The sequence below is a fragment of the Motacilla alba genome, chromosome 4A (assembly GCF_015832195.1).
Source record: "Motacilla alba alba isolate MOTALB_02 chromosome 4A, Motacilla_alba_V1.0_pri, whole genome shotgun sequence".
Classification (NCBI taxonomy): domain Eukaryota; kingdom Metazoa; phylum Chordata; class Aves; order Passeriformes; family Motacillidae; genus Motacilla; species Motacilla alba.
Window position 1 is genome coordinate 16,905,347 of NC_052045.1, and position 19,551 is coordinate 16,924,897.

A 19,551-nucleotide genomic window follows, 5' to 3' on the forward strand; every position below is an offset into this window, starting at 1 on the left:
TGCTTTAAAGGGGGATTTAGCACCTCCTGGTTTCCCCTTCCCAAGGAGGGCAGGCAGGGGCTGTCACAGCCCCCTGGGGAAGGACAATGTGCTGAAGCAGGCTCCAAGCCACAGGGCTGTGCTGGAGGTGAAATGTCACACGTGTGCTCACAGTGAGAGCTGGTTTTGTGACAAGCCTTACAGAAAGAAGGGAGAGATGAAATATTTTCTGTAACTCATTCTCTCTCCAACACACGGAGAGGAAGAAGGAGGCAAACCCCAAGAGCGGAAGCCCTGGGCTAAGTTCTGCCCTGCCTTATGTCATCTTCAATTTTCCTGAAGACATGAGGGTTGGACAGGGCACGAAGGAGGCAGGGCACTGCGATTCTGGCAGTGAAATGCCACTGAGGTCCCTCATTACCAACTCTTCCCAGGGATGTGAGGGCTTGTAAAGGTCTGCAGTCACTGTGGAAGGACACAGAGCTCTGAGTACATCTCCACCAAACAAGATCTCTTCAGGAAGGAACCTCCAAGGCTCCTGTGGTTGTTTCTTAGTAGCTGTTTATGGGTTTGGCCACGATCCTATTGTAACTATTACTATTAATCATATTCCTATCATATTCCTGCAAAGCACCAGGGAAGGTTTTCCTGAACAGATTAATCACTAATGAATCTGTAATCTGGCTTTGATCACTCATTCCTTTTGAATGCTGGTAGGTGGAGTTTACATGCCAAGATTTTCTGAATAATGAAGATGCTGCCTCTAAGGACCCTTTGGAATTAATTTTTTTTCAAATTTGGATCTAATATGTAAACTGGGCTCCCATAGTTATCAAGAAGGGACTCCAGCAAATTATACAGATACAGAGGCTTCCACATGCTCCTCTGGTAATAAAAAGCAACATTCCCTCTTCTTCTGGAGAAAGCTGGAGCAGACAGGTAGAAGAATTGCAGTCACAAGGGCACACAGGGTGTTATCAGAGGAATTTGAGCAAACAGCTCTCGAAAGGTTCAATCTCTGGTCCTTCCACACCGTGGATTCCAGCACTGAGCCCTTTTGCAATGTCAGCAGCACCTGACAGCAAATATCCAGCCAATAATTATGGTCAGCTTTGACACAGCAAAGTATAAATCTCGTGTCTGGTGAGGCGTGAGTGTCAGAATACAGTCTGCACAATAGCCAAAGGCAGTGCAAATTGTAATTAAAAGCATTTAATTTAAGTTAATCTTCATTAGAAACATAATTATGTCTGCACACAAATTGCTTCAATGGAATTGTCACAGTTGTAAATACCTAGTTCTATTAACCAGCTTTTCTTCAGGATAAACTGGCTGGGAGATTATCAACTGTTTTAGAGCAAAAACCCATTAGTGTATCTGTGGCACGTGTGTGTGTGTGTGGAATTAGACCAAACTCAGCATCTTTGTCCCTTCAGAGTGGGACCAGCTCACACATCCCCCGGAGCTCCAGATCATCCACTGTGCAGAGATGAGAGGATGCTGTCTTGGAAGTTCATTCATTTATTAAAACTTGGTTTTAGAGAAGCAGAACGAATGGCCCTCCCCCAAAAACTTGGCTTTTCAAGGGATGTTCTATCTTCAATGGCACCAGCTTCAGGCTTGTCCCAGTCTTGTAGGTTTGAGTATATGGGAAAAGTCCACTTACCATGAAGTTTTCCTTTTCTAATCTGATTATCAATGAAATCTGTGTGTGGATTTGCTGTCCTGATGCCCACGGGATAGCTGCAGCTTTTAGGAGCTGTGTTCCATCAGCAATGTTCCTCTGCTGGAGACAGGCTGAGCTCTGCTGCTGCTCAAGTGGCACCTACCAGCCCATTTCTGGAATTCTTTCCCTCAGGTCCTTGATTGCCATGGGGATTTGGGTCTGATCCCTCTGGAATTCAGCAGGGAATTTCCCCAGTGGGGTCTGTGTGCTCAGAATCACATCTGCTGCAGAGTGCAGAATGTGACACACGTGGGGCTCTGCTGAGGGCAGCCTGACCTGAATCCAGAGAAGTTTGAGAGTGCAAGATTTATCTTAGGAAAGGAACAATTCAGCCTTCTTCACTGCCTCAGGAAACAATGCTGTGGATACATGTAAGAAATCAAATAGCACTCGGGAGATGAGTAAAATTAAACTTGTAAGTGCAGTTGAATGCTTGAAAGGGATGTCCCAACAACACAGTTTGAAAGTAGAGGGAGTTTTTAACTCTTGTCAATGCTCTTCCCAAATAATCTGCACTGTTTCTGCTAATTGGCATAAATCTTGCCCTGCTAATACCCATAGCAGAGATTTGCACAGAATCCATTGCTAATCCTATAAACTGGTGAGTTTGATAAAGTGGGTTGCTGTGGGCATTGCTAATTTTATTTCCATGCTTTCACTTGCTATCATTCATTAACCCCCAAACAGCAGGCTGGGCTGTGTACACAAACAAGAGAGCAACATCATCTTATTAGGGGCTGTAACCATGAGTGGGGAATGACAACATGATGAATATGTACACAATTCAAATGGGATCCCTTTTCTTGTGTGTTGCTGTGATGCTACCTGCTGGAAAAACAAACAAACAAACAAACAAAGAAACCACCAAAACCAAACCAAGTTGTTATCAGCACATTCAAAATTAAATCTAGTTCAAGGAAATTTTACATTGAATGGCACTATTTTTCACATGTACCCGAGGCACCTCCAGGTGGGACACAGCTGCTGTTTGTGTCCCATTATTTGTTTCAAAGTACCTGTGTCACATTGTTCCGATTCTGCCCCACGCACTGCTCCAGGAGCAGCTCCCAAGCCTTGATCTCAAGGGCTCAGACTTTCTGGGTGTGCTGCTCACCAGGGTAAGCCCAAAATTCCCACAAATTCTGGGACATCCCTCATCAGCATTAGAGGAGCTGCAAAGGGTGGAATAAAAGCACCCCAGGGCTCTTCAGAGATGTCCTTTAATGCAGAATTGGAGTGGATGGCTGCAGACCAGTGGCAGACCTTACCAAAGTGATGCTGTATTTCTAATTCAATATAGGTGAGTTGAAATGAGATTAAATGGGCTCTTTAAATGGCACTAGAAAGGCAAAGGCTCATCATAAGATAAAACTTCCCAGATTTCCATTTGCATCTTGAAGAGAAGAAAAAAATATGTTCGGGAAAAGGCTGGGAACTTTTTCTGCCACTCACTGGCCTAAATCTCACATGCAGTAGCCAGAATAGCACTCTTTTGTTATGAGTCAGTATGTTATTGTGATAAATGCTTAGTTCTATGACCACCTGATGGTCCTTAAATAAATATATATTTATTTATACAGTCTGGATTTGCTCCCAGTGAAGGAGACCTGGGTGCAAAACATTTTACTGAGTAACCAGGAGAGTTTGATTTGCACACAATGACCTGGAGAGCTTCACCTGCTCTCCCAGGAGCTGCTGCTCTTGGCAAGAGCCCCATCCCAGACATGTTGGGGGTGCCCAAGCTGGGATTTCCATGGTTTTCATTCCAGCTGAATAAAACTGGGACTTAATCAAACACACCCAGGGACAATGGGTGCATCGACAGGACCAGATCAGAGAACCAGAGAAAAGGGACAGCAGAGTTCTCAGTAAAAACTGAAAAATATAAGTCAGCTAGGATAAATGAACTTAATACTTGCCTTGCTGTTGCAAAGAAGTGAAAAGGAATTGCAAAGAGAATGTACCATTCATTATCTAAAGCTGATTTTCTAGGCAGCCAGTATTTTTCTTTTGTCTAAGAAGGCTGCCTTGGAAGTAAAACAAGACAATAGTGTAGATTATGTATTCTCTGGGGGAAAGAAACAAAATATTTAGCCTGGACTACAAAGGGAGAAGAGTGTCAGGTTTTTAAAATTACTTTGGCATGTTTGAGTTCAAGACAGCAAAAGCAAAATGCTTGTTAAGCTGTTGTAGAGTGCAAGTATCATGGCTGAGTTGATGTTCCAGGAATTGACTGCACCAGCATGTTAATTGTCAGGACATGAGTCCCTAATTCTTTTATAAGGATGCTGGTGTGTTGCCTTATTTGGTTACAGATGTTGCACTGCCTGGGCACACAGGGGGAAATTAGAGAAAGTTGTTTTAGCACAGTGACATTTTAGTGAACTCCAGCGCCCAATTCCGGATGGAAATGTATATTCTGAACAAGATTTCCTCCGAGACACCAGGGAAAGCACAACACTGGTTTTGTTACAACTACCTCTCCACTAATCCCTGCTATCCCAAGCCTCAGAAATGCTGAATGTGTTTCTGCAGTTCTTGAGCCCGACTGGAATTGCAGCAATTCAGTGTTTCTTAAAAAAAGCTCAGCCCTGGCTGTCTGTGCTGGATGTTTATGGGAGTGCAGGAGCAAAATGAAAGCACACCATGAGGGGAGGGAGACTGCCACGGGAGAGGCTGATACTGCTGGATTACCTGTCAGAAATGATCTGGCTCTGGGGTGGAAGGGGAAGGCAGCAAAGGGAGGCCGTAAAACATTTGAGGAGGAAAACCTAAAAAGATCAAGTTTCAGAAGTGCTGTCAGCATAATCAGGGAGCAAAGCCCGAGTGATGCTCTGTGGAATTCTCCCGTGGATTTGCACCAAGAGGCTCGTGTGTCAGTGTGGCCTTGGCCCTTCTATCTACATTCCTGCTCATGACTGCATCCTCAGTCTCTGTGCAATGCCTACATATCCATTTATGTATGAGCAGCATTCCCATCCTGAGCAGACAACAAACCTTGTTTCTTTCTTGGCATCCACAACAAAATTAAACCCTGAAACAAACAAAAAAACTCCAACACCTGCATCTTTAAATGGGTGTTATTAATGTGTCAGCTTTGCTGAGTCTAACAAAGGGTTATTTAAAATCCTTTTGTTTGACTGCAGTTGCAGAGTTTCTGATCACAGTCACAAAGAGGACTCAGAATACTTTGACCCAGGGCTGGTGGGCACATAATTGAGATCAGAAGCTGACTCAAAACCTGCCAAAGAACAATTAACTATTCTGTGCAGAGGTGAGGATCAGCAGGAAGGGTCAGGGGAGGAAAGAATCTAGACTATCCACCCCTGGCAAGGTGAAGAGCACTGTGAGGTGATCTGTGTTCGTTCCTGCCTCACAGCAGAGTGCCGGGGGGATGCCAGCTCAGCCCGTGCCTGTGACAGGCCAGGGAAGCACTGCATGGCAGATGCCAGGCTGGTGTCCTGCACACCAGCAGAAAGGATCCATTTACCATGGAAATGACACTCAGTCTCTGGGGGTGAGGGCTGGGAAGAGATGGAGAGGGAAGGATGGGTGAGGAGCTGTTGAATTGATGCAGCAGTGGTTGGAGGAGTTAAAAATCCTGATGCATCATTCCTGTGGTTCAGACAAGCAAAGCACCACCCAATTATCCCAGAGAGAGCACAAAGGGAATGTCAGGGAGTGCAGCCATCTGCAGCAGGCTGATCTGGGAGCCCTGCAGCCACCTCTGCACCATTCCAGAGGTGGAGTGTGCTGTTTCCTAGAGATTGGCAAAGAAACAGATACACTTCTGCTTGTCTCCGGCCACCTCCTGTTTCCATCATATATCTCTTGGGGGAATCTCATAGCAATTAGTTTCTAATTGCTTCAGTATTCTACAACTGATTTGATGAGAAATGCCATGCAAATGTAATGGCTCTTGCATGTTTCACATGAGCAGAAATTAATTGCATCATAATTTTAAAAACTCATGTTCTTTCCATTCCCCCTTTCTTCCATCACATAATATTTTATATTGCAAAAAGAAAGGTCAAATATTACAAAGTCGTATTTTTATTTCTCTAATCAGGTGCTCTTCTGCCACTGCTCAGTGGCTCAGATCCACCCTGATGTGCTCTGTGTTTATTACTGAGCTGTAATTTGAGTGGTTGCTCCCCAAAGCAGTGTGAGCCCCGTAATGCCTCTCCCAGGTGCTGTTCTGTTGGGGTAGGAAGGTTTTAACCTCCTGCCTTCTGGAATCCCGCCAGTAAATCAACTGCATCTCGGGATCATCTCCAAATGAAATCTGCTTGCCACGCAGCAGCGAGGAGACGTGATGGGAGTGTCAAACAGGACAATTTTTCACTGCAGAAATACTTGAACTCACTCCAGACAATTATGCAGCCTGCCATTTTACACATCATCTATTTCACTATTCCTGCATCAATTATTCCATTAACGTTGCTGCACACTAAGCTAGAACCTGTCACTGCTCCTGCAGACGTGGAAAGGATGAAATACATTGCAAAAAAAAGGAAAAAAAAAAGATATTTTCATGTGAAAGGCTTTGGGACATCCATTTCAGCAGCCTCTCTACATGTGCTATACAAAGTATTTTTATCTCCCAGCCTGCTTAACACTGTTAATTTCCACCCTAATATGGTTTAGCTCAGGACATAAAGCTGAATTTTCCACTACTCTGTTCTCTTGTGAGACGAGTTGAAAAGACCTGTTAATTAGGGAAAAAAAAATAATAGGTTTATTCAAAGATTAACAGAAATTAGGGTGAAAACAAAACTCTTCTGATAGGGAGGGGATATGCATTAGCTGTAAATTCAGGATATCTCCCAAAACACAAAGAACAGGTTCAGAATTATAATTAAGGAAGAAAATTTAGCTCCCTGGAAGAACAGCTTGATAACAATTCTTACTTTCCTTTAGATTTCATGTAGCATCTGTTACAATTTAATTTTTAAAGGCCGCCATTTTTAATTCCCATTAATCTCCAGAATTAACAGTGTGATAAAGATCCTGGCAAACACTGAAATTTAACGAGTCAAAATGCCTCTAGGAGCCTTTACAGAATATTTAAGGAATTGAGCATCAGCACTGATGCTTTGAGTGAGATGAAATGCAAAGCCAGTGTTAATTAGACACAGACCAGTTGCATCTTCCCATGTAATTCAAGAATTTGGCTGACTTGGATCTATATGCTGTAAATGAATTTATACTGCTGGAGGATGGGACATTTGTCCCTCACTAGGTTTGGAGATGTATTAGGACGATTTACTTAGTATTGTATTTGCAGGGCACCCCGACAAAGGCAGGAATGCATCTGACTCCATGCTCTCAGAAGGCTAATTTATTACTGTATGATACTATATTATATTAAAGAATACTATACTATACTAAAGAATACAGCAAGGATACTTACAGAATGCTAAAAGATAATAATGAAACTCCTGACTCTCTCCAGAGTCTGACACAGCCTGGCCCTGACTGGCCAAAGAGTGAAACAACTCACAGCAGAACCCAATGAAACAATCACTTGTGGGTAAACAATCCCCAAACACATTCCAGAGGAGCACAACACAGGAGAAGCAAATGAGATCAGAATTGTTTTCCTTTTCTCTGAGGCCTCTCAGCTTCCCAGGAGAAAAATCCCGAGCGAAGGAATTTTTTCCGAGAATGTGAATGCCACAACTTAGAGGTTGAACACTTCACACTGGTGTCTTTTTTCCATGAAGGCTGACAGCAGCAAGTAAAAATAACAACTCCTCGACATGTGCCTCGATGGGGACGTGTGTAGGATTTTAGAGATGTACAAAACAGAGGGGCAAACCCTGTACCTGTGCCCAGGCCCCTCACATCCCAAAGGATTGGGGCCTGTGTCTGTACCTGTGTCTGCCCTGGGCTGGGAAACCCAGGATGGCACAGAGGAGTCCAAAATCATTTGCCAAAGTGCCAAATAAGATGGAGGGAAAGCATTTAGCCTGCTACTCTCTTGATTTATTGTTTTGTTGTTTTTTTGGGTTTTTTTATCGCCCATTCTTGGAAAGAAGGTGACGTAGGCCAAACAAGGCCAGGCTGCTGTGTCTTTTTGACTGAGATTTGTGGGGTATTTGTGACTTAATCCTAATCAACATATTCTGTCTCCCCCAAGTGCCCAGGAGGGCGAGGGTGTCCCTTAGGAAGTGTGTCAGTGTGCCAGGAGAGACACAGCCAGTGCAAAACTTGCTCCTCCAGAGGAGCGCTGGTGCCTGACTCAAACTGAAATGTTCCCGAACTCTTCTGATGCCCTGACAAAAACAGCAGTCTGACTCTCATTTCTCCCCAGCACCTATTTTGGAAGGAAGTTACTGCTGTCAGCAGGACATGGGACAACCTGAAATAACTCCATTTCTCAGAGAGGCAGCCTCAGTGAGTAAAACACATCCACGTGTTACAGGGAAACTCATCAGTCATATTTGATGCCATTTCCTTTGTCACTCTGGGTGACTACTGAGGACAGAATTTTCTCTCATGTCTCTTTACACCACATCACAGAGGATGTAGGAACAAATACAGCTATTTTGTGTAATCCTCATTTTCCCAGACCTTTATTTGTGCTGGGATGCTGCCCTGTCCTTCCATGGCTGTGTGCTGGGCAGCAGTTGGGAAGAAGGGTGGTCTGAAAGACAGTGGATTAGCCCTGGAAATGGAAATGCATGGATACAGCAGTTTTGTCCCAAAGCACTCCATCCTGGCACAGAGTGCTGTGTTTGTGCTGTGAGCAGGGTGAGGATCTATTTCCCAAGATCTCCTCCTCACTGTCAGTGCCTCATTCAAGACAGACCTGCACGAAGCTGAACAGCCGTTCCCTTTTGTGAAACTGGGCACAACTGGATGGCAACAGCTATAGATTTTAGGGGTTTTTTGGAGTTGGAAATCCCATTAATGGATATTCCAGCCTCACCTCTACAGGCTCCCTCTGTCCTTACTTTCAAGAATTTTCAAGACTCCCATTGCTATTAGTCTTGCTTGACCTTGGCCCTGTAGTTGTGCTACTTCCAAAGTCTCTGCTGCTCTTCTGTCATCCAAAACTACAGTCTCTTCTCAAGAGTGATGAGGATTAGGATGCAGTTTTCTGAATTCCTAAGTGCTACCTGCTCTGGGGCTATTTGTGCTGGCAGTCTCTCCTTTCAAAGTCAATCTGTCACCCAGAATTCCTCATTTTATGGTTTTCCAATGGAGAAATGGTAATGTTTTATATACTGGTGTGCATGGCTGTGCTCTTTGTTCCCCTAAACTTCACAGCGCATTTATCCTCGGCGTAATACCCTCATGAATGCAAGAGCAAGCCTTTCTTCTGGTTAAAAAGAATCAACAGCCTGAATATCTGTTTCACAGTCTCCTCCATATGTATAGGCAACGGGGATAACAAACTAACCTTTCTCCCAGAGGCTAATTGGATTTCACACAGTTTGGAAGCACCACGAATTCATCAGAGATATTAAAATTCAGCTTTTACATTCCTACTGGGTAGCTTGGCTATTGACCTCCCTCCCTCCTGCTTTTTGTTCCGTTCTGTTTCAAACTTACCCATTTCCAGAAGTTGGATAAACAGGCACCGTGTGCTGCAGCCCCTTGAGAGCAGCATTTCCTCATGCATGAAGTCTTGCAAGCTGCCGTGGACATACATGCATCAATATTTCTTATTCCACTTAAATAAGCATCACAAATGCTTATCCTAGAAATAATGCACATTGGTCAGGAGCTGGTGTCCCTACTCTGCTTTGGCTGCTTCATAAAGTGGGTGTAAGCACTCATGATCAACCTGCTGGAGTTATACAGCCTAATGAAGAGGATCTGCATTTTTCAGCCACTAAAAGGTGTAAAGATTCCTCCTGGCATCAAAGAAAACATTTGATGGTCTTGAATGGCCCAGAACTTTCTCTTCTGTAGGTGAGAAAGGAAGAAAAAAACCTCTGCAGGAGAGTGGAGTTTGATTGTTTCAGTCAGACTGTGTAGGTGGGGCCTGAATGGTCTCTGTGAACACAGGAAAAAGCTGAGATCTCTGAATAATGCATGAAGGAGTGGAAGAGTCTCTGTGTGTTTCAATTGGGAGGTCACAGAGAAACCCAGAGGGCAGAGGTGACTTCTCCTGCCCTTCCTGGTGCCTCACAGGAGTGAGGGGACAGCGTGGCCATGGCCTGGCCAGATCTCCTCGTGGACATTTGGTGGCCCAGGGGGGCAGAGATGGAAAAACAGGTGACAGAGCCCCCTTCCCTCACTGCTGGGTAGCTCAGAGAAGGCTCCCCAAAGTGCAATTAAAATATTTGTGTGACACAGGCTGGGCATGCAGGAGTGCTCCGGGTCCAGTTTGGAATGTTAATATTTGTGGTTTTCCTACTCCTCTTTTTATTGCTTATCAATTTTAAGCAGTATTTTTTCAGGAAAGCAGATAAGTAATTCTCTTTCTGTGAATGCAAATGTGGAATCTATTGAGTGGGTGTGTGCATACTTTAAAGAAATAATTGAATTCAAACATCTCTTATTTTTAAATGCAGGAAACCAGAATCTAATAAAATGTAAATCAATTCAGTGTCTGCTTTGGGCTTGCAGTCTTCAGACTGTTAAAAAGAAAAATGTATTAAGTGCTGTGCATTCCAATACCAACATCTTTATTTTCCATTACATTGCCTTAACCCTTCAGTCTTCTGAAATCTTTTTCTTTGTGGGTGTGTGGTGAGGAGCTAACTACCCACGTTCATTAATTCCCATATTCCTTCTGAATCTCTCTGTGGGTCAGTCTGAGTGTGTTTGGTTTCTGTGCTGGGCTTTGCTGATTGCAGACACCCAAGTGACACATCATAGAGCACAATTTCCTTTTCCAAATGTAGGACTTTGGCTCCTCAGACCTGAAACAAGCAGGCCACTGCCAATCTGACTTGGAGTGCAGCTGATGGAGTGTAAAGAAATCCCTGAGATTGCTGGTGTGAGTTAAAGCAGAGTTTAAAGGGGTTTTAGTGGCATTTTCAGCTCGGTTAGCTCTTGGTGCCTGTCTGGCTGCTGGTCTGACTTGCTCAGATTGGTGCTGAGAGAGAAAGGACAGGAGCAGGCACCTCAGGCACATTCATTGTATTTATCTGATGATTGGATGGGTTCCATTTTACAGCACTTATCACAGCAGCCTAGGAAAAAAGAGTGTGTCTTAATTCAGCTCTGTTGTTACAGGCTGCATGTGTGTGTGGCATGCACTTGTCTTCTGGGGTCTTTTTGGCCCCTTTTTGGCTTTTTCTGTAGACAGTTTTCCCCCTGTTCTGACCTTTGGAAGCCTTTGGAAGCTGAAGAACTGTGATGATTTAAAGAAAGCAAGTGGACATCTGTTTTCTTTGAACATAACCATTAGATTTGCAGAAACTTAGGGGCTTTGAAGCTACTTATGTACTTACCACTGTTCTGCTGCCTAAATTCCTACATGGGAGGGAGATTGCAGAGAGATTGGTTTACAAAATCAGTATGACTGAGGGAGAGAGCTGGAAATAAGAACACTTTCTGACTGAAAAGGACACTTCTCTGAAGGGTGAAGAGGATGGTTCAGTTCACCCTCTGTCACTGCTGTGCCCACGTTTGTCCTGGAGTGACAGTGAGGGACAGTGAGGGACAGTGTCCATCACCTGTGAGGGACAGTGAGGGGAAAAGGAGCTGGGAAATCCCAGCCCTTCAAAGCACCCCAGGCTCTGCACTGCTGGCTGATTCAGGCTGAGGCTGAAGTACTTAAACTTTTTAATTTTAATTCTTTTTAATTGTTTTATTTATTAATAAATCACAGTTTCTAAATAGTGCTGCTGCCTCCTGGAGGAAGCTGGGAGCAGCCAGTTACTCTGAGCTGTGCCAGCGTAGATCCTGTGATTTTACTGCTGCTTTTCCAGGAGAACTCAGAATTTCTGTCTGTGCCAGCACAGGCATTTCAGCAAACTGTGAGCTCACGTCCAGGATGTGTGTGAGGCAAGCTCCATTTTGTCAAAATCCTGAAAAATGCTTAGTTCTACAAGTGCTGTATTAAAATGAGGCAGGGGCTCAGCAGCTCTCACAAGGCTGCAGCTTTTCCTCTCTGCAATTAAAACTGCTGCAGCACACACTGATGGACTGTCACTGCAGAAATCCCAGCTAGGCTGTCCTCTCAGGGAAGCTTTTTCTCATATAAGCAGAGAAGGATTTAATTTAGCAAGGAAAATCTAAGGAATTGCAAACTAATCTCTACAACCTTTTATTTCTTCCATAATATATATTATAAGGGTTTTTAAAGATCTGACCTTGGCACAAAGAAAAATGCTACCATCAGATTTATTAGGAATAATGACTTTGTAAGAAATAAATTTGTGCCTCATTGACTGGGCTGTGAAGATATGATTTCCTTCCTTGGAATTGCTTAAGCTACAGGAATTGGAGAGTAAACATTTCATGCAGTATGATCCTTTCCCGAGTCAATATTGTCCTTTCAATCCTGAATTTCAAATTCAATATTATCCTCCCTTAAACAAAGGCATGCTATTTATCTTGTCTACTGTAGCCATAAACACCAGTTTAATTTTTGTTATAGGTGAAAAATGCTTGGAGACTCAAAACTGCAGAAAGACAAAGTCTTCCTATTTTGCTGGCTCCTGGTGTCATTGCTGAGGGTGCATGGCAACAGCCACCAACAAAATCACCATTTTCAAGTGTTAGCATTGCTCCCTGCACTATCTGGCTACTATTGGGTTTTGTCCTGTGCTTTAATAAATATAACTAAAAGCAAAATGCAGCATTTAAAAAAAAATATTTTCAGGTTATCATCTGGGGTAAATTTTTTGTTGCTATGAACCTTCTTTCAGGGCTGTTTTTTTCCATGGTGTTCCAGGTGAATTATTGGATATAATTAGAGTGATAGATCAGAGTAAGCTAGAAGAAGAAAATATTCTTTCAAAAAGTCCACACTGCTTGGGGGGAGTTTATTTGTTTGTTTGTTTAAATGGAGAAAACATCAGAAAAAAGTCTTCTGAAGAATGGAGAGAAGACCAGTAATGTTATTTGGGAGTCACTAAAAGCCTCTCCAACATTACTGCAGGTAGAGGTCTGGCCTTGCCTGTCAAGAACAACCCTTAAACATTCCATACTGGTTAATGAGGTCTCAAACCATTTATCCCAGCATGGCCCCATTTCCCAGCTTCATGTCCTTCAGGGATGAGCACATCCAGGGCTTTTTCCTGGTGGGTTTCTTTTTTCCAAGCCCCCCTCAGACAAGCTGGCTCTGGTGCTCTCAGATCCAGCAGAGAAGTCACATTTTTCCCAAAGAAAGTTTACTCCAGTGGCTTCCTGAGGGCAGGAACCCATCTGGGATGTGTTTCAGGGACTCAGAGCAGTGATCAAGGTCTGGGGTTGAGTAAACAAAAGGTAAATAGAAAATACCACACACGTGGTGAACATAACAACAGAGCTACAAGCCCAATAGTACAGGAGCCCAGCTATTTTCTGAATTTTGCAATGTTTTGCACCATTTAAGGAGAGTGGGGTTGGGTTTTGGCTGTCCTTTCTGCTGTGTTGTGGTGAGCTCTTAGGAGTGAAAGTTACAACAGGAAACCAAAAAGGAACAAATAGAGCAAAGGCAGAAGTGATTGTTTCCTGAATATTCAGAGTTCAGCAAGTAGATTATCGAGCTCTCTACCAGCCTCCAGTGCTCACCAGCTGTTCATAACTATTATTTTATATACATAGAGCTATAACTACTGTGTGCATTTACACACAATAACTGCTCTCTGGAGGGCAGGCATGCAGGAAAGTGAATTGCAAGTGTCTCTGTTTGAAATGCAGTCAGGTTCCTGTTCTTGGACCTGCTGGGACTTCTCCACCGTGTTGGGACCCTTGGATCCGAAGATTTTCTTGATTGCCTGGACTTTGCTTTTGCTCAGGGTGGTTGTGGGCAGTTGAGGACAAAATCCACACTTGGACTTCTGATCTGGAGACAACAAAAGCATCTGTGGGTTCTTTCTGAAAGGCTGGGAAATTTCTGAAGCCTTTTGATCCAACTTTAGATCACAGATTTAACTGCACAGTGGAGCAGAGCAACCCACGGGTCTTTTCAGTGGCACAAGTGTGGTACTTAGCTTTCAGATGGGAACTGGTGTGTTGAGCCAAACCCAATTATTTGCAAATGAACCAGTGCCACACATCCTCAGGGGGAAGGCTGTAATACCAAGTGCTGGTTTGAAATGTCATCTTTTCTTTGGGAGAATTCTCTACAGATGAAGTTAGCTATTTTCAATCTAATTTTAGACAATCAGAAATAGGAATTCACTGGAGTTAGCAGAGAAAATTCTAACTCTGATCATCAAAGCCACAGCAGATTTCAGCCTGCTCCATTTTGAAAGTCATGACAATGTGAAAAACAGGCTTTTCACTAAGGTTTGGCATTCTAACCAGAGCTGGCACTCACAGGCAGTGCTTTAATTATACATTACACTAACCAGTGTGAAACACTGAGCCTTATTAAGATAGCCAAAAGCCTTCTTTAGAGTTGATTTATTAGAGCTTGAAATTAACTTTTCACAGTCCAGCTCCAAGAGATGAGTAGATACAGAAGCTCAGCTCTGCCTCCAGTGAGTCCCCATGCTCATCTCCAGCGCTCTCTCCAGTCCCTCCCAGTGCCCAGACATGGTAAAACCCTGGTCAGCAGCAGCTCTCAGCCTCTCACCTCCATTACAAACACCAGAGCTGACCCTGTGCTTGCCTGGAATGGTTTCCTGGGAAAGTGGAGTTTCAGAAACCACCCCGGGCTCTGCTGGGTGCTCGGGTGTGTGGCAGCCCCAGGCTGGCTCTGCTGGAGCTGTTCCACACTGGGGTCATTGCAGATGAGCGTTTGTGCTGCTCCTGACACAACATCTGGTCAGGATATCTGGGATATCAGGACATTGTTAGGAATTGTTAAAGCAACTCCATCATCTGCAGATCTCTGCCAGCTGAAAATGGGGAGGCGCTCCCAGCCTGATGGGATTTTAAATTTTTCTCCCAGCAACCTGAAAGCATTTTCACATTTCCAAACTCCCAGCTATCAGTTCTCTGATTAAATCTGTGGATCTGGGGCTCCCACATCTTGTACTTTGGTTCTGTTTGATGCTGCAAGGCAAGGCAGAGTTTGGAGCTCCAGGTGCTGCAAGATAAAACTTCCTCCTGTTGAGGATGGCAGAAATGGGGAGCAAGGCACTCAGTGAGGGAGAGGCTGCCACAACAGCTGCAGTAAATCTGGATTTAAATGGTGCTGGGGTGGGAATGTTGTCCTGTCATACTTTGGGTCTCTCCACGAATAGCATGGATAAACGTTTTGGCTTTAAAGTTTGTCACCAGGATTGCTCTGGAGGAGTCACAGCTCTACATCTGTGCTTATCCCCAGTGATTCTTTGAGGTTTTAGGCTCTGTGAGTACCAAGACAGCCCCTAGCACAGTCAGTGTTGTCACAGCCCTGCCACTGTGGCACGGGGGCATCTCTGTTCTTATTTTAGAAGTAGCTGTGTCATTCCTTTGGGTGACTGATGTATCCTGTCAGCTGGGTAGGAAATGCCAGACCTCCAAGAACTTGCAAGGAAATTGTTTGGGAGTTTTATCTCTGGTTTTGGGGTTATTTGCCTCTGTTAGGCTTGACTTGCCCTAGGCAGTTGTGTGATGAGCACCAGCCCTAGGGAAAGCAGGACCACGTTAATGTGGGGTGGGAGAAGAGCAGAGAGGCAGAGCCCCCTTCTGCTTCACCAGAGCTGAGCCCCATCAGGACGCTGCTGCAGCCCCACATTTCTCTTCACAGAGAAAAGCAAGGCACAATTCTTCCCAAGAATATTCTTATCATTTGCTGTGCCTGTGCTGTGCCAAAGCAGGATGCAATATGGAGATTGTTCACCCACAGGGATGGTGTTTTGGTCCCTTGGCCTGTCAGGGCCAAGTGTGTGTGTGTGTGGGGACTGTTGGGGGACAGCCACGAGATTCTGGGCAGTGTGTGCAGAGCTGAGTGCTGGGCAGATTCAGTTTAGATGTAGTGTAATATAGCGTAATATAATACAGAATAATATAATGTAATAAAGTAATTAATTAGCCTTCTGATAAGACGCAGTCAGATGCATCATTCATTCTCCCTCCCCTTTTTGGGGTTACCTGCAAAATACTACACACAGCCAATTCCCAATGAAATGCATGCCTCTGCTCTCTCTGTAGGTGACCTGCCTCCACGATTTCTTTGGGGACGATGATGTGTTCATCGCCTGTGGCCCCGAGAAGTTCCGCTATGCACAGGACGACTTTTCCCTGGACGAGAGCGGTAACGTCAAACGCACGCGCGCTTTTCCTGCACTGCCGTTCCCCTGCTCCTACCTCATCATATGCTGGGTAGCCACACTTCTCCTCACAGAGAAGAGCAAGGCACAATTCTTCCCAAGAATATTTCTGGGTTTCACATTCTCTGAACATCAGAGAAAGGAAAAACAATTCTCATCATTTGCTGTGCCTGTGTTTGTGCCAAAGCAGGATGCAATATGGAGACTGTTCACCCACAGGGATGGTGTTTTGGTCCCTTGGCCTGTCAGGGCCAAGTGTGTGTGTGTGTGGGGACTGTCGGGGGACAGCCACGAGATTCTGGGCAGTGTGTGCAGAGCTGAGTGCTGGGCAGATTCAGTTTGGATGTAGTGTAATATAGTGTAATACAGTATAGAATAATATAGTGTAATAAAGTAATTAATTAGCCTTCTGATAAGATGGAGTCCTCCTCATCATTCTATCCCCCTCGTCAGGGGCAAAATATCCACTATAATGCTGCATGCTTTTGTTCTGGTTTTTAAGACCCAGTACATGGAATTTTACATCCTTTGGGGATACTTATCCAGTCAGCAGTATTATAATCAGGCAAATACTGACTGAGGTATAGTCAGAATAAATTAAGTCCTATAGCATTTTGACATTCACTGCAAAATCTGGGAGTGTTTATACTTTCAGTTTTCTGCAGTCACATTCAGATAGATGCATTTTTCTTGAGAACTAATCATCCTTATGTAGACACATGCATATTAAAAATGGAAACAAGCAAGAGTTGAAAAAAAGAGATCACATTTCCACTGTTCTGCTGATTCAAAAAGCAGGGCAATAATTCCCTCTTTGGGGGCATGACTGGGACAGCTCCATTATTTTTCCTTGTCACCATTGCCAGCAGATGTCTGTAATAATGTTAGTCCCTGTGATCAATTACACCATGAAATCTTTGATTTTACTGAATATACAGAGCTTGCTTGTAGGCCTTACCACCCACCCCACCTGGCAACTGTACCCACCTGTCTGCAGGTGCCAGTGAGTGCAGCAAGAGGAAATTAATGTCATTTTAACCATTTAAACTGAAAAAATGTGGTCTCCAAGCATCTAGGCACACTTCCCAAAGCTCTAGGTGTGCTGTGTAAGGAACACAAGCCCCATCCTGTCCTATATGCTGCAAACTGGCTCTGTATTGAGGACCAGAGAGGATTTTTGCTGGATGCCAGGAAGTCAAGCAGCCTCTAATCTCCAAACACTGAGTTTTTTATTACTGCTTTGCAAGCCTGATTTTATTTGAGTGCTGGTACTTCTGACCTGTGTACTCCAGATGAACCCATTTGATGGTCTTGGGGTAATTCAAAGGAAGTTTCCAAGGTTCAGCTGAGACTTTGCAGGCAGAGAATAAAGCCTGTGTCAGGCTGGGGAAGTGATCTGTAAGCTGAGCTCCACATTGTTTTTCACCACTCAGCAGTTGAGTCAGCTCCACAGGGAGCTCCACGCTGGAAAACAGCTTGGATGCAGTCCTGGCAGAACAACTGGATGGAAATCCCAGCCCTCTGCCTCCACTTCTGGGCACTGCTCACTTCTCCAGCTTGGATTTCTCTGGCAGGAAGAAGCCAAGTTTGCTGTTGGGAAGGCAGTGAGCAGCTCCAGAGGTGTTTTTAGAGGAGCCTTGCAGCTCCCAGGGAGCAGATGAGGAGCCTCAACAGAGTTTCCCCATTGTACACCCATCACCCTTCCTCCTTCCGAGGCAGATGCTGCCAGGAGAGCTGCAAATCCTGAGCTTTTGCAGATGAGTGTCACTTAATAAAACCTCCTCTGTCATGGGGAAATTTCTCTTGCCTGTTTGGATGACACACACCAGGATTGCTGGTTATTATGTTCGCTCTGGCAGGATGTCAGGAAACAAAAAGAAACAGCACAAGAGAGGATTATGTCATCTTTTTCCTCCTGGCTGCCCACCACAGCTTCCACCCTCTAATCCTGCTGCTGAGCACCTTCCAGATGACATTGCTCTGTCCCTTCTGTACCCACTGCTTTCAGCATGGTGGAAATGTGACACTTTGGTGACATTTAGAGGCCTTTCCACACCAACCCCAGTACAGCCAGGTTTCCACCTCCTGCAAAAGCTCAGGGATTGCCTCTGACACTTGCCAAGGGCTGAGCTGGAGGAATTCCTCAGAGTCAGCCTTTCTGTGCTGGAAAATGCAAAGCCAGGTTTCTTTCCAAGGAACTACTCCCCTGGGAAGAACATAAATTTGGAAGCTCTTGCAAAGACCTAACATGAGGTATTTTTACTTTTTAGATTGATTTTTTTTTAGTGAGTAATTCAGGTGACTAAACACAGCTGCCTGACACCCTTTGAGTCCCCTCACAACACCAGTACTGCTCTTCATGTACTGGGGCTATATTGGGGCTGGACCTCTACAAGCCTTTCAAGTGACATCATCTGTGAGAATTCAAGTATTTTTGAAGGAAAAAACCCACAACCTTTTCTATTCCTGATTTAGAATTTCCAAAATTGATTTGGCAGGAGAGAAAATAAGCTGACTGTAGGTTTAATTCTTGCCATGCAGCATCCCTGGAGCACAAGGCCTCCTCTCCTGACATTCTTGTGCCGCACGGCCCAACAGCAAAACTCTCTCTCAGACCATCCAGAAGGAGCAGAGATGGAGCCTTGGCTGGCTGAGAATGAGCAAAGCCTGGGGAGAAATTGAAGGCAATTACATTTTCGTAGATACACTGATATATAATTAAATAACACATACATTTAGGTCAGACAGCTTGCTTTTGGTTGACCAGTTATTTATCTGCTCTGTGCTGCCTTAATTCCTTTGGGGGCTCCCTTCCAGGGGGTCCTCAGTGTGGAGCATGTGGGGCTGAGCTGAACTTTTCCATAAAAAACTGTTTGCATGTGGAACATGTAACTCGCATCTGTAAAAAAGACACATTTTTCACATCTTGGTGAGGACAAGCTGTTGGAGGAGATGAGGTGGAACCAGCTAACATTTGACTAAAAGGAAATCCCTTTTTTATTGCCTTCTTCTTAACTGGGTTAAGTTAATAACTTGAGGGGTGGAAAGTTCCTTTTCTGTTAGCTCTCAATGTAAATAAAACCTGGTTCTGAAGATCAGGCATGCCCGCAATCCTGGGACACGTGGAGGTTTGTTAGCATTTCAGTTCCCCTCTGCAGGACTCTGTAGATCATGTTTACATTTTCCACTCTTCCTGGCCTGTTTATTTTTTAAGGAAGCACAGTTGGGGTCCTCATCTGCTCACATCTTCCAGTGCATAAATCTGCTGGGCTTGTTTATACAAACCTTGCTGAAAGGGACGAGTGGCCAGGGCAGAGGATGTGCTTCGTAAAACCGTTTTGTCTCCTTTGCTTTGTGCATCTGAAAAGTTGCAGCTTGCTGAGGACAGAAGAGGCTGGTTCCAGCTGGGTGAAAGCCTCCTGGGGCAGCTGCCCCATCTGCCACTTGGAGACTTCATTTACAGCGCACCATAAGCTGTTTGCTGGCTTTCTGCACCTGCAGAAAGGGCACTCATCACTGGTGTTTACTGAA

The 19,551-nt window shown here is 44.5% G+C and overlaps 1 protein-coding gene across 7 annotated transcripts in view; it reads left to right on the forward strand.

Moving 5' to 3' along the window:
* Positions 1–19,551, forward strand: part of DCX (doublecortin) — a 78,439-nt gene that overhangs the window by 37,481 nt on the left and 21,407 nt on the right. For all 7 annotated transcript variants that reach the window (XM_038122691.1, XM_038122694.1, XM_038122695.1 and 4 more), the window contains one exon: positions 15,902–16,004. In XM_038122691.1, the coding sequence (XP_037978619.1) occupies positions 15,902–16,004 (103 nt within the window). The remainder of the gene's footprint in view (positions 1–15,901; positions 16,005–19,551) is intronic.